At 38.7% G+C, this 15,252-nt stretch overlaps 1 protein-coding gene across 3 annotated transcripts in view; it reads right to left on the reverse strand.

Annotated features, from left to right (window-relative positions):
• CDK12 (cyclin dependent kinase 12) overlaps positions 1-15,252 on the reverse strand; it is a 49,873-nt gene that overhangs the window by 18,558 nt on the left and 16,063 nt on the right. For all 3 annotated transcript variants that reach the window (XM_031017748.2, XM_006746945.3, XM_006746946.3), the window contains exons 4-8: positions 14,392-14,531; positions 13,657-13,827; positions 9,473-9,662; positions 1,488-1,544; positions 1,028-1,129 (exon numbers count right to left, since the gene is read on the reverse strand). In XM_031017748.2, the coding sequence (XP_030873608.1) occupies positions 1,028-1,129; positions 1,488-1,544; positions 9,473-9,662; positions 13,657-13,827; positions 14,392-14,531 (660 nt within the window). The remainder of the gene's footprint in view (positions 1-1,027; positions 1,130-1,487; positions 1,545-9,472; positions 9,663-13,656; positions 13,828-14,391; positions 14,532-15,252) is intronic.

A 15,252-nucleotide genomic window follows, 5' to 3' on the forward strand; every position in this document is an offset into this window, starting at 1 on the left:
CCTCCCTCTGACCCTCCCTCCTCTCTCATGCTCTCTCTCTCTAATAAATAAAATCTTAAAAAAAAAAAACAAAACTGGTGAATAAAATGAAAGAATTAAATCTTTATCTCTACTTTTTTCTATATGACTCGTATCTAGGGTTAGTAAAATAGATGTTTTCTTTATCCCAGGAAGGAATAATCTAATTAGAATATCACCATCACAAAACAACCACAAATGAATGAATGAAGATGGATCATTAATAGCTGATAACATTTCAAAAAGAGATAATTGTATATTACGTAAAGCGGGCTGTGTATGTATGTGTGTAAATCTGCCCTGTTAGGGAGGAATATTTTAACAAACATCGTTTAGAACTGCCTGTATAATGTGATAATAAAGAGCACACTAATTTGTACTGGATTGTTTTACTGCTCTTAAACTCCCTAGAGGTAATGTATCCAGTTATTGTCTGTACTCTGGGCAGAGGCTCCCAATGCCTCCTACCCCCAACTTTGATGTATCATTGACCATAATCTATCAGAAGTACTCAAAACCACCTGTAAAATAGTTTCAGTATCAGTGGGTGATTGGAAATCAAACTTGAATTCACCTACAATTTACAGGAAATAAAAGGGATAGAGAACCATGCTAAAATAACAAAAACACAGTGAAGATGCAATCAGCAAAATCCAGTTTCTTCTAAGGAAATTATAAGATGGGGAGGCTCCTCCAAGAGATGGGAGGGAGAAGCTATAATTAAAAGACTTGAGATAATCAATTGTAATCTGTGGACCTTATTTGAATGTATTTGGATCTCAATTCAAACTAAGTTAAAAAAAAAAAAGACATTTGGGGAAATGTTTTTTTAAAAAAAATATGTCTCTGATATTAGGAAATATTCAACAGATTTCTCTGAATTCTGGCTAAAAGTTTATCCTTATCCCTTCGAACTTAAAGAAAAGCTACAAAAACCAATATAGAGAGAAAACAGATACAAGTTCAACAACATGTAAATTACAAAAAGAGAAAGCACAGGGAGACTTACCCACAGCTCCAAACATCAATGGCTGGTGTGTAACGCTCCTCTCCTAGCAGAAGTTCTGGAGGTCGGTACCACAGAGTGATGACTTTGTTTGTATAAGGGCGACTGAAATGTAAAAAACAACCATGACATAAATTTACAATAGCTTCTGATGAAATAACACTTGTACAAGTAAATGCAAATAGAAATAGCTGCCAACTGAAAATGGGATTGTCAAAACAGCTCCATAGCAATCTAATAGTTCAAAAGTAAACTGGACAGAAGTAGGAGATGAAAAAATAATTTGCATTCCAATTTGGGTTGATTTATTTCAGTCTAAGGCTGATTCAATAATTTAGACAGAATTAACACATTTAGAAAATTAAGAAACTGAAATTATTGCAACTTGCAGAATACTAGAATATCCAAGAATAAAAAGGATTTTTTCCTTTTTTCACACATGTAATTTTGATGAATGCCTCACCTCTCTTCAGAGTTATAGAGCCGTGCAAGTCCAAAATCTGCTAGTTTGATTTGCCCACTGTAAAACAAAAAAAAAATTATTTTTACAAAAGTTAACAGTAGCTGCCTCTTAATTATACCTAAACAGTAATGCATGAATTTAGGAGTTAAAGGAATTACAAAAATGAATTTTAACCTATGCTCTCTTAGTTCTGTTCTTAATGGTCACTCTCCCAGATTAAGCCTCTTTTGACTACTTTGGTTTACAAAATCTTACAGTTTTCTTTTTTGACTACTACTGTGTTTTTGGATTTGACTCCTTAAATAAATATTTATTTTATTTCTTGGCAAACAACAGTCACTAAAAACTGCTAGATTAAATGCTTATTATTGGGGGAAAAAAGTAATGAACTGTTCTAGATTATGAGAGATTTAAGAGGCCTAACAACCAAATCCAGTTTATAAACTTTAATTCTGGTTTGAACAGACTAGCTATACAAAAGACATTTTAACATAAGTGAAAAAATGTAAAATATGAACTGAGTATTAGAAGATAATAGGTAATAATCTTCCGGAGCATTTAGGGTCAAACATAATGGTGTCTGTAATTTACTTTAAAATAACTCAAGCAGAAAAATTAAAAGGAAGCAAATATAATAAAATGTTACCTGTATATGTATTATTATATTCGTGTCTCAATTTTTTCTTATAATTTATTTTTTCATAATGAAAAGTAAACCACAATAATACCATGGCTATAGGAGATTTTTTCAAACAGGGAACATGGCTTTGACCTGAGCACATGATTTTTATGATGTATGAGGCCCCTTTTACCAACATATTGCCATCACTTCCTATACCATAAAGATATACAACTATGAACTTAGATGGGTTCTCAAACTTTAATATGAAATAAGAATCACTTGGAAAGCTTATTAAAGGTTTCCTGGGCCTCATTCCCAGAGATGCAAGTCAGGTGGTCATGGCTCATGAACTTGCATTTTTCTTTTTTTTAAAGGAGGCTCCACGCCTGGCACGGAGCCCAACATGGGGCTTGAACTCATGACTGTGAAATCAAGATCTGAGCTAATATCAAGAGTCAGACCCTTGGGGTGCCTGAGTTGTTCAGTGGGTTAAGCATCTACCTTCGGCTCAGGTCATGATCTCAGGGTCCTGGGATCGAGTCCCGCATCAGGCTCCCTGCTCAGCGGGAAGCCTGCTTTTCCTTTTCCCTCTGCTGCTCCCCCCACTTGTGCTCTCTCTCTCTCCCTCTCAAATAAAAAAATAAAAATCTTAAAAAAAAAAGGGAAATCTATTAAAAAAAAGAGAGCCATTCAGGCACCCCTGAACTTGCATTTCTTTTTTTTTTTTTTTTAAGATTTTATTTATTTATTTGACAGAAAGAGACACAGCGAGAGAGGGAACACAAGCAGGGGGAGTGGCAGAGGGAGAAGCAGGCTTCCTGCCGAGCAGGGAGCCCGATGCAGGGCTCGATCCCAGGACCCTGGGATCATGACCTGAGCCGAAGGCAGACGCTTAACGACTGAGCCACCCAGGCGCCCCCTGAACTTGCATTTCTAACAAGCCCATAGATGATGCCAATTCTGTTGGTCCGAGAACCACACCTTTTTTTTTTTTTAAAGATTCTATTCATTTGACAGAGAGAGAGAGAGACAGAGAGACAGAGAGACAGAGCGCGCATACGTGCGCACAAGCAGGGGGAACGGCAGGCAGCGGGACAGGGAGAAGCAGACTCCCTGCCGAGCAGGGAGCCGGATGCGGGGCCTGATCCCAGGACTCTGGGATCATGACCCAAGCTGAATGCAGACACTTAACTGACTGAGCCACCCAGGCACCCCTGAGAACCACACTTTTGAGCACCATGCCCTTAAAGGGATCACACCCATGTTTCACTCTGCTAAGCATTCTGTCCTTGACAGTGATGTCAAGTAATACTTTAATAAACTATAACACAAAATGTCAGAAAACTTTTTAAACTACTAACTATTTTGGATTAATCATATTTATCTAAATTCTTCACATTTATCACTTGTGTTACTTCTTGGGTAATGAAAAGCCAGCTCACTCTTTTTTTAAGGTACTGGGGATATCTCAGGTACTTGATAGTGGAGATCAGACAGAAAAGTGAGACAGTAGAAAAAAAAGAGGCTATGCTAGGAGGTGCTCCTCAAAGTATGAGCAATGGGACAAAATATTAAAACAAAGTAACTTGGGGCAGCTGGTGGCTCAGTTGGTTAAGCTTCTGCCTTCGGCTCAGGTCATGATCCCAGGGTCCTGGGACTGAGCCCTGCATCAGGCTCCCGCTCAGCGGGGAGTCTGCTTCTCCCTCTCTCCCTTTGCCCCTCCCCTCCGCTCATGTTCTTTCTCTCTCTCAAATAAATAAAATCTTTAATAAATAAATAAAACAAAGTAACTACTGGCAATACAGTTTTACATTAAATCAACCCTTATCATTCCTAGTAAAGATTATTGGGCACCTTATCCACTTGCCCCAACATCATGTCATTTTTATTTCAATTTACAAGCAAATTCTAAGAGAAGCAAAAAGAAAAGGACTAGTGAACTTGAGCCCTATAATGAGACATAAAGGGTTCCTCAAATTTCTCAGCATCTTCACTCTTAGAACCTGAGACGATCCAAGACTGGAAGGCACAGAGGACTGAAAGTTACAATGGCAAGAGATACAGAGTTATGGAAAATTAGGCTAGACCTAAACATCACGAAGTACCTAGCATATTTCCTAATCTACCCTCTCATCTCTCAGTAAATGACCTTCTTCATTGAAAAGAGAAATCATAGGGCACCTGGATGGCTCAGTCGGTAAAGCATCTGCCTTTGGCTCACATCATGATCCCAGGGTCCTAGGATTCGGCTCCACATCTGGCTCCCTGCTAAGCAGGGAGCCTGCTTCTCCCTCTCCTCCCCATTCATACTGTCTCTTGCTATCTTTGTCTCGCTCTCAAATAAATAAAATCTTTAAAAATTTTTAAAAAAGGAAAAAAAAACAAACAGAAATCATCAGGTGGGAGCTACTTAACATCCTATCTTTTACCTATATAATCTTAATTGCATCTATAACCTTCCTTTCAGAGCGCCTGGGTGGCTCAGTTGGTTAAGTGTATGCCTTCGGCTTAGGTGGTGATCTCAGGGTCCTGGGATTGAGCCCTCCGTCGGGCTCTCTGCTCAGCGCGGAGTCACCTTCTCCCTCTCACTCTCCCTCTGTGCTCTCTCTCAAATAAATAAATAAAATCTTTAAAAAAAAAAATATATATATATATAGCCTTCCTTTCTTCTTTCAATTACAGAAAAAGTGTGCCAATCTCTCTTGTTCAAGGATAATCAATACCTATAATTGTGGCCATTACCACCTGTGGCCTTGATTCTATCTCCTCTAGAACTCTGCTCCTTTAAATTATTTTGGTTCTTTCTTGAATCTTAACTTCTCCCTATTTTCTTTTCCCTTACTATTTAAATATGCTCAAACCTCTGCAACCTTAAAAATAAAAATTAAAGACACACCTACCATCACCTTCCCATTAACTGTGCTACCCACCAACTTGCCACACATTGTCAATGCTGACCTTTTAATTTTCAGATTCCTTCTCAAGTCTTATAATCTGTCTGCATCACCTGACATATAGGACCATCCCCTTCTTAAATCTGCCTTTTTTTTTTTTTTAAGATTTCTTTATTTATTTTAGAGAGAGAGAGTGTGAGCAGGGGAAGGGGCGGAAAGGGAGAGAATCTCACCCAGACTCTGCACTGAGTGTGGAGCCAGACACCAGGCTCAATCTCAGGACCCTGAGATCATGACCTGAGCCAAAACCAAGAGTCAGACGCTCAACCAACTGAGACACCCAGGTGCCCCTAAACCTGTCTATTTTACATTCATGATTATTTCCTTATTTTCTCTGTATCTTTCTAACCATTCCCTTGGGTTCCATTTTCTGACACCTTTTCTCTGCTTGGTAACTCCTAAACTATACTGCTAGTTTGGAACTTCAATGTGACCATATGACTATTAGATATCACTACCCTGGATATGCAACATCCATATCCAAAAGGGATTTACTCTCCACTCACCTATCCTGCTTTTCCTTCTATATTACCTATATTGACCATTATGCCACCCATCTAGTTAGTTTCTTAAGTCAGAAATCTGTGAGTTATCTTAAAAGTCCTTTCATTCATTCTCTACCATTAATTTACTCACCAAAGCCTATTGATCCACAGAGGTGATTCTGTCCATCTCTACTAGTAATGCCTTGATTAGTTTAAACACTGAGAATTTCTTATGGTATTCTTTTTTTTTTTTAATTAAAGATTTTATTTATTTATTTATTTATTTATTTATTTATTTATTTATTTATTTGACAGAGAGAAACACAGCAAGAGAGGGAACAGAGGCAGGGGGAGTGGGAGAGGGAGAAGCGGGCTTCCCAAGGAGCAGGGAGTCCGATGCGGGGCTTGATCCCAGGACCCTGGGATCATGACCTGAGCCGCTTCCCACGGAGCAGGGAGCCCGACATGGGGCTCAATCCCAGGACCCCTGAGCCGAAGGCAGACGCTTAACGACTGAGCCACCCAGGCGCCCCTCTTATGGTATTCTTAATAGGTCTCCCTGCCACTAGTCTATACCCTATCAGAATGACCATTTATTGATTTTTCTAAAAGAGAAAACTAATTGTGTCTCTCCACCATCTAAAATGACTTAGTTTCATTTATACTTGTGTAATGAAGATAAAATGAACATCGGGGAGCCCAGCTCTGCTCTCCTCCCTCTCCCATCAACTGCTTTCACTTCCTTGTCCAGCTGAGGGCTCCTTACCATTTTCTCCAGGCCATCTCACCCAGAATCCTCTGTGTAAACAGAGCCAAATGGGCAAAAGCAGAGGCTGGATGGATCAGGTTAGATCATAAGACTCCTGCATCCTGCTTAGCAACCTGAAGAGGAAGTTCAGTTTAATCTAGAACCTCATCAGCTTCCTGAATATGGGAAGTGAGGGACAGGGAGGGGCCTGACCCACTAGAAAGGTCACCAAGCAGGACTGCAGTTTATTCCCTGACCTGAGACACGCCCGCTGGAGAAGCAAAAGGAACCAAAAAAAGTATATGCTATAGACCAGAAAGTTGCAAGGTGACAGCCATCATTAAGTTCTTGAAGCATTACTACTATGGATGTAGATTAACCAAGCCCAGCTTTAACGAAAATTGTGGGTAACAGAGATAGTGACAGGAATAATCTTTTAACATCATGTTTTGTCTCACAAAAGTATTTAAGTATGAAATATAATAATTATATACATCATACAAAATAATTTAAAATAATGCATTAGCTGTGTAATTTAAAAACAAAAATTAACCAAATTAACTGTATAATTTATTTATTTATTTTTTATTTTTTTTTTTTTAAGATGTTATTTATTTGAGACAGAGAGAATGAGATACAGAGAGCATGAGAGGGAGGAGGGTCAGAGGGAGAAGCAGACTCCCCGCCGAGCAGGGAGCCCGATGCGGGACTCGATCCAGGGACTCCAGGATCATGACCTGAGCCGAAGGCAGTCGCTTAACCAACTGAGCCACCCAGGCACCCTATTTTTTTATTTTTTTGAGAGAGAGCAAGCAAGCAGGGAGAGGGGCAGAGGGAGAGAATCCCAAGCCAACTCCATACTGAGCACAGAGCCAGATGCAGGGCTCGATCTCACGACCCTGAGATCATGACCTGAGCTGAAATCAAGAGTCTGATGTCCAAATGACTGAATCACCCAGGTGCCCCTAACTGTATAATTTGAAAACAAAAAATTAGCCAAACCAGCACCGCTCAATGGCTTTCACCTATAGACAGTATAAGCTCCTTAGCAAGATATACAAGATCCTTAAATTGGCTCCTTGTAACTATCCAGCTTCATATCATTATATGCTTCACTCTTCCTGCCCTAGTAATACTGACCCCTGTATACATTTTCCCAGATATTACATGTTAATTTTCATATTTATGTGATTTTGCCCATGTAATTTCTTTGCTTAGAAATTTAACCCTCTGTTGTCAGTCTTTCTGATAAATTCCTATCCATTCATCAAAATTACATCTTCCCAGATGCTCCCAGATTCAAGAAAAAAAAAAAAAGAAACAGGCGGGAATGGGTGAGGCTTAGGGGCACTTGGCTGGCTCAGCGGGTAGAGCATGAACTCTTGATTCTGGGGTTGTGAGTTCAGGCCCCATGATGGGTGTAGAGATTACTTAAAAAGCATGTGTGTGTCGGGGGGGAGGAGTGCTTAATAAATATTTACTGAATTGAGTGATTTATTTGTTTAGCTCCCCTATTAAACTCTGAGCTTTCTAATGACCAACTATCCCCTGGGAGACTTCCACTGCTAAAACCAGAACAGGGGCACTTGGCTGGCTAAGTTGGTGGCACATATAACTCTTTATCTTGGGGTCCTGGGTTCAAGCCTCATGCTGGGTGTAGAGATTACTTAAAAATAAAAAATCTGGGGCGTCTGGGTGGCTCAGTTGGTTAAGCGACTGCCTTCGGCTCAGGTCATGATCCTGGAGTCCCGGGATCGAGTCCCGCGTCGGGCTCCCTGCTCGGCAGGGAGTCTGCTTCATCCTCTGACCCTATCCCCTCTCATGCTCTCTATCTCATTCTCTCTCTCAAATAAATAAATAATAATAAAAAAATAAATAAAAAAATAAAAAATCTTTAGGGGCACCTGGGTAGCTTAGTCGGTTAACTGCCCGACCCTTGATTTCAGCTCAAGTCATGATTTCAGTGTGTGAGATTGAGCCCTGTATCAGGCTCAGTGCTGGGCATGGAGCCTGCTTAAGATTCTCTCTCTGGGGGCGCCTGGGTGGCTCAGTCGTTAAGCGTCTGCCTTCGGCTCAGGTCATGATCCCAGGGTCCTGGGATCGAGTCCCACATCGGGCTCCCTGCTCGGCAGGAAGCCTGCTTCTCGCTCTCCCACTCCCCCTACTTGTGTTCCTGCTCTCGCTATCTCTCTCTCTGTCAAATAAATAAATAAAATCTTTAAAAAAAAAAAAAATTCTCTCTCTGTCCCTCCCCCTCCCTGCTTGCTTGCTCTCTAAAAAAACAAAAACAAAAACAAACTTAAAATAAATAAAACCAGAACAGTCCCTGGGCAACTCAGGATAGTTGGTTATCTCACTCCACGAAGATGAGAAATAAGTCATAATCATTCTATAGCTCTCTCCAGATAACAGTATTTGTTAAATTGAACAGAAATGTATAAAACAATGGGTAAATCAGACAAAGATGGCTATAAACAGCCCAGTTACCTAAAGAACCAAACACTGGTATAACTTCAATAGTATCAGACCTGCTTTTTATTCGATAGGTAGGGCTATTTACCAAACACTAGTATGCATAATACACCTGATATCACCAATGTAGTTTAGACAAATAGCCAGAGAGGAAGAAAGCAGATAAAAACTTCTGAAGATTTAGCACTGTTCATCACCAAATTCCTGTCTGTTTACACTATTAAAACCTGGGGAGTAAGTGCTTGGCAGAAAGGTCAACCACCACCTACATCTGTGTTTACTCTGAAATTTGGTAACAGAGAAAGTCTCAAGAGCAGCTATAAGAGCAGGCATGTTTCTCCCCACTTAAACAAGGGAGAAATTACACTGAGAACTCAATGTGTGTTTTAATTGCCAAGGACCACAATAATATTTACTAACTATGGCAAAAAAACTCTGAATATTCCTACAGGATGTGATTCCCTAAATGTTTGCAATTAAAAAACCTTTACAATCCTACCTCTGTTAATTCCTTACCAACACTGAGTCTGAAGACTCTGCTCATCAGAGTACCCCATCATAAGATGTTCCTACAGTACAGTTATCATATGTATGTAAATGCAAGAAACTGCATCACTGGGTCTACCTATAACCCCAACTAACTAGCTGAAACTAATTGGGTCAGGAGGGAGAAAATGCTTAACCTCATTTGGTTACTATGTTACCTGTTGTTCAGCAAAATGTTAGAACACTTAATATCCCGATGCAGGAAATTCTTTTTGTGACAGTAATCCAATCCTTCCATTAGCTGTTTCATGAATGACTTGATATGGTCCTCAGAAAAGTGCACCAAACCAGATTCTAGCAGTCCCATTAAGTCATGGTCCATATACTCAAATACAAGGTAAAAGGCACCTATACAAAAATGAAAGAAAAAATTAAAAACAAGAGGAAAAGGATGCTGAAATGACAATGCCTCAAATTTTAATGTAATTTTGGAGTGGACTCTCTGAAACAACCACTTAATTTTATAGATGAAGAAACTGAAACTCAGAGTAGTTGAATAACTTGCCCTAATAATAAATAACAGAACTACTATTTTAATTAATCTTTTGACTCTTAACCCAGTGCTCTTCGGACTATTTACTTCTTGAGGAGAACAACTGCTCTGATCAAGATGTATTACTAGTCTTCTACAATCTGAGTTAGTTGGCAAATTACAAGCCTTGGGCCAAATCCAGGCTGCTGTTTGTCACTGTAAAACGAAGTTTTATTTGTTATAACCATGCCCATTTGTTACTATGCCATTATTGTCTATGGCTACTTCTGTATAAGTCTTTACCTCAGTTATATTTAATAGTACTCACATAATATGCCAGGCATAGCACAGTATATATAGTACAAATTATTGGTCACATTCATAGTATTTAAGAACTGAAAGAAAGGTGAACCATCCAATTAAACTCCTTAAATTTAGAAGTAGATAAAAGGGTAAGTATGCTAAGAGAACTGTAAAAGATCTGAAATCCATGCTATCTTTCCACTTCAGCAGGGTATATGATGACAAAGGCCAATATTGTTTTTCTGGGGTTTTTTTGGCAAATATTTTAACATAAGCAGTACTAGACCTAGATTAGACAATTATCTATCCAGTCTTAAAATTCTGTCTCCTACCAGCATAAGGGCAAGGATTCTTAACCTAGAGGGTAGGCTTCAAGGATTCTTTGAACTCCCTGAAATAGTATGCAATATTTTAAACACATAATATGCAACATTTGGAACTTATTTTTTTAAAGTATGGATCCGTAAGAATGTTTAAAGAGGTCCATAACCCCCCCAAAATTAAGAACCACAGCATTAAAGGAATATCTTAGATTTAGCCAAGAGCTCAAATTAGTAAGAAAAACACCAAAACTGCAAAAGGTAAGTAGACACAGGACACAAAAGGACAACTCAAAGAAGAGAAAATAAGTGAAACTGATAAACATGGAGAAGAACTCAGAAGTAACAGAAGGAATGCAATCCAAAATAATATCATACTTCACCTATCAAAATGACAATTTTTTAAAAAGATGTACTCAATCTTAGGGAGGATAAAGTGGAATGGGCACTCACAGGTGGACATAAATAATTTATATTAAAAGTAATCTAACGGGCGCCTGGGTGGCTCAGATGGTTAAGCGTCTGCCTTCGGCTCAGGTCATGATCCCAGAGTCCTGGGATCGAGTCCCACATCGGGCTCCCCGCTCAGCGGGGAGCCTGCTTCTTCCTCTGACCCTCTCCCCTCTCATGCTGTTTCTCTCTTGCTCGCTCTCTAAAAAATAAAATCTTTAAAAAAAAAAAAAAAAGGAATCTAACATTAAATACAAAAACTCCTTTAACCAAATAATTCTACTTCTAAGAAACTATATTAATAAATCAAAATGCAAAGATTTATGAACAAAAATGTTCAAAGCAGATTATATTTTTTAAACTAGTAACTAATTGGGGCACTTGGGTGGCTCAGTCGGTAGAACATATGACTCTTGACCTTGGTGTCATGAGTTCATGCCCCACATTGGGTGTAGAGCTTGCTTTAAAAAATAATAATAGGGGCGCCAGGGTGACTCAGTTAAGCGTCTGACTCTTGATTTTGGCTCAGGTCATGATCTCAGGATCCTGAGATTGAGCCCTGAGTTGTGATCCACGCTTAGCAAGGAGTCTGCTTGAGATTCTTTCCCTCTGCCTCTCCCTCTGTCTCTCCCACTGTTCGCGCAAATGCACTCTCTCACTAAAAATAAATCTTTAAAGATTTATCTATATATAAATAATAATAAAGAAAATAAACTGGTAACTAATTGCTCAAATGAGACTTCTGAAGTAAATTTAGATTCATCTAAGCCTTACCCAGTCATTAAAACATGTTAATGACATGGCAAATTGCTTATGACAAATTATAAAACACTAAATATACTTTGATCTCAGTTATGCTAAAATAAATATAACATACATACAACACTTAGAAAGAAATACATCAAAATGGTAATACTATAGTGGTTTTCTATGGATGGCAGTAGACTGGGATGGAGTGGGAGAGAAATGGTTGCCATTTTCTTTGTCTTACCCTTCCATATTTTCAATTTTGCCACAATGGGTATGCATCACATCCATTTATTCATCCATTTATTTTATGATTTTTTTAAAAAAGAATTTAAACAGTACATAGTAAACTATTTAAAGAGTACAGAATGGGGGGGGCTGGGATGGCTCAGTCGTTAAGCGTCTGCCTTTGGCTCAGGTCATGATCCCAGGGTCCTGGGACTGAGCCCTGCATTGGGCTCCCTGCTTGGCGGGAAACCTGCTTCTCCCTCTCCCACTCCCCGCTTGTGTTCCTGCTCTCGCTATCTCTCTCTGTGTCAAATAAATAAATAAAATCTTAAAAAAAAAAAAAAGTAGAAAAAAAGTTTAAAAAAAAATAAGTAGTACAGAATGGCAGAGGAAAAGTAAGCTCCACTCTAAAGGAAATTGTTTTCTTGTTTATCCTTAGAGAAACTACCAATACATTATACTATTCTTATAATCAGAAGAAGTTAAGAAATACCCAGAAGTATATCTAGTATTCTTAATTTTATTCTGGTCTAACTTCCATAAATGTATCTAACTACAGTTACAGAAGCAGAATTTCTTTTTATTTGCTTTATTTTATTTTATTTTAAAGATTTTATTTATTTATTTGACAGAGAGAGACACAGCGAGAGAGGGAACAGGAGCAGGGGGAGTGGGAGAGGGAGAAGCAGCCTTCCGCTGAGCAGGGAGACCGACGCGGGGCTCGATCCCAGGACCCTAGGATCATGACCTGAGCCAAAGGCAGATGCTTAACAACTGAGCCACCCAGGCGCCCTCTTTTTATTTGCTTTAAAACTACTTCTACCATTTAATAAAATTAAAAACAAACAAAAACTACTTCTACTAAACTTGAGAAGTGCTACTCCCCTAGTGCTAATATCTTTAAGGGTCTATAAATAAGCCCAGCTTAACTTTATCCATTACCTTCCTAATTTTATGTACTTCAATTGTGTTCTCTCTTAACATTCCAGACTATATTCACAGATGCCATTTCTTCACAAAAGACATCTTCAGATTTGCTTTAAAAAAAGTAGGTTGAATGACATATCTGGACTACTTCAAACGTAAGTATGAATGAACAATTTTATCCCCCAAAGAGACAAAAGTTACAAACCCAGGAAAACAAACCAGTATGTGACCTGAAGATTGTTTTAGATCTATCTGCTTTGAATTCTAAACTGTGTAAGTCCAAAACTAAACTAAATATGGATGCATTATAAACAATAACCAGAAGGGACGATGTAAAAATGAGAGTAACTGTGGGCGTCTGGGTGACTCAGTTGGTTAAGTGTCTGACGCCTGATCTCAGCTCAGGTCTTGATCTCAGGGTCATGAGTTCAAGGCCCATGCTGGGCTCCATGCTGGGCATGAAGCCTACTTTAAAAAAAAAAAAAAAATGAGAGTAACTGATAAATCTGGGTTTAATTTCCATTATTGTTATTATAATTTGTAAAAAAAAAAAAAGGAGACTTCAAAACTAACATCTTTTTTTTTTTTTTTTAAAGATTTTATTTACTTATTTGACAGAGAGAGACACAGCAAGAGGGAACACAAGCAGGGGGAGTGGGAGAGGCAGAAGCAGACTCCCCACGGAGAAGGGAGCCTGATGTGGGGCTCGATCCCAGGACCCCGGGATCATGACCTGAGCTGAAGGCAGACGCTTAACAACTGAGCCACCCAGGCATCCCCAAAACTAACATCTTAACTCTGGTATGGATTCAAGAAGTTGGTCAAACAGACAAGCTAAAAGAGGAAAATAAGATGTACCAATCTACCCTGTAGAAACATGATTCCTTGCTATTACCTTTGTCCTTCTTGAAATCCAGTGCATCTTGTTTATCTGTAACAATTTCCTTCATGTTAACAACGCTTCGGTGGATTAGCTGACGAAGGATTTTGATCTCACGAATGGCTGTGATTGGGAAGCCCTCCTTCTCATTGTCCAGTCTCACCTTTTTCAGGGCCACTAGCTCTCCTGTTACAATAAATTCAAACTGTTATTATCAATTAGCGTATTTTGGCCACCATCATGAACCAGCCAATATATGCCCAGAGTTGCTCTGAAAGACAGATCTAGCTTACTTTAATGCTATATGCCAGATACTTTTATACTTTAAAAAACCAAACCAAACCCATGTTCCCTTTCTTGCCTTTGATTTTTTTTAAGACTTGCATTTCTTAATTCAGTATTCAGTTAGGCCTAAAAATTTTGAAGTATTAAAATATGCCAATAATCCAATTACTTCATTTTATCTTTAAGGACTACACCTTACCAAACAAAGAGCAACTTATAAATTTTATTTTTACTCTCTCTTAAATTCCCAGCAAGCTTATTATAAAATATTTACAATGGACAACAGATAAAGAGGAAGATTTTTAAACAGTAATAATTATACTATTCTTTTGGAAAATTTTAGTATTTCAGTAACTTTTGGAAACCAAATTAAAACTCGAAATTTACTTCTGCTAAGTCTACTTTAGCATTAGTACTGCTAAATTTTTAAACTCCTGACATCTAGAATTTTGTGGCAATATTTACCTGTGTCTTTGTCCTTGGCTTTATATACTTGGCCATAGGTTCCCTCTCCAATAATCCCAATAATGTCAAACTTGTCTACACAGCGTTTTCCCCAGTCACTTTCTGTTTGTCTTCTTTCTCCATAACGAGGACAACAAATTCTAAAAAAGGCAAAACAAAAGAGCCCCCACAAAACAAACCAAAAAAAGTTATTTTAAAAACTTAAGCCTATTCAAAGAAGAAAACAGAATTCTTCCAATTTTAGTATATGTGCTGCCGAAGCGAGCACGAAAACAGAATTCTTTTATGATGATTCTCTGGCCCATGAATCTTCTATGGATTTCTTTATTAAAAAGGCAGGAATCAAATGATATGAAATAAATGGTCTCTCACAGTGGCTAAGATAGATTTTTTGCTTCAGGAAGGCATAAGATCAAATAATAGATTTGCTGCTTACTTTCTTTTTTTTTTTTTTTAAGATTTTTATTTATTTATTTGAGAGACAGAGACAGCGAGAGCAGGAACACAAGCAGGGGGAGTGGGAGAGGGAGAAGCAAGCTTCCCGCAGAGCAGGGAGCCCGATGTGAGGCTCGATCCCAGGACCCTGGGATCATGACCCAAGCCGTAGGCAGACGCTTAACAACTGAGCCACCCAGGCGCCCTGCTGCTTACTTTCTAATCTCTCTTTAGTACTGGCTTCCTCACCTACTGAATCGGAAAAGAATCCCTACATCATAGGGCTACTATTAAAATAAAATATAAAACATTGGCAATACGATGTACTCAATAAATGGTAACTATTTTTCTTATTAAGAGAGGAATGTTCGGGTGCCTGGCTGGCCCAGTTGGTAGAGGACGCAACTCTTAATCTCAGGGTCGTGA

Source organism: Leptonychotes weddellii, chromosome 15 (assembly GCF_054177405.1).
Source record: "Leptonychotes weddellii isolate Sample4059 chromosome 15, ASM5417740v2, whole genome shotgun sequence".
NCBI classification, from domain to species: domain Eukaryota; kingdom Metazoa; phylum Chordata; class Mammalia; order Carnivora; family Phocidae; genus Leptonychotes; species Leptonychotes weddellii.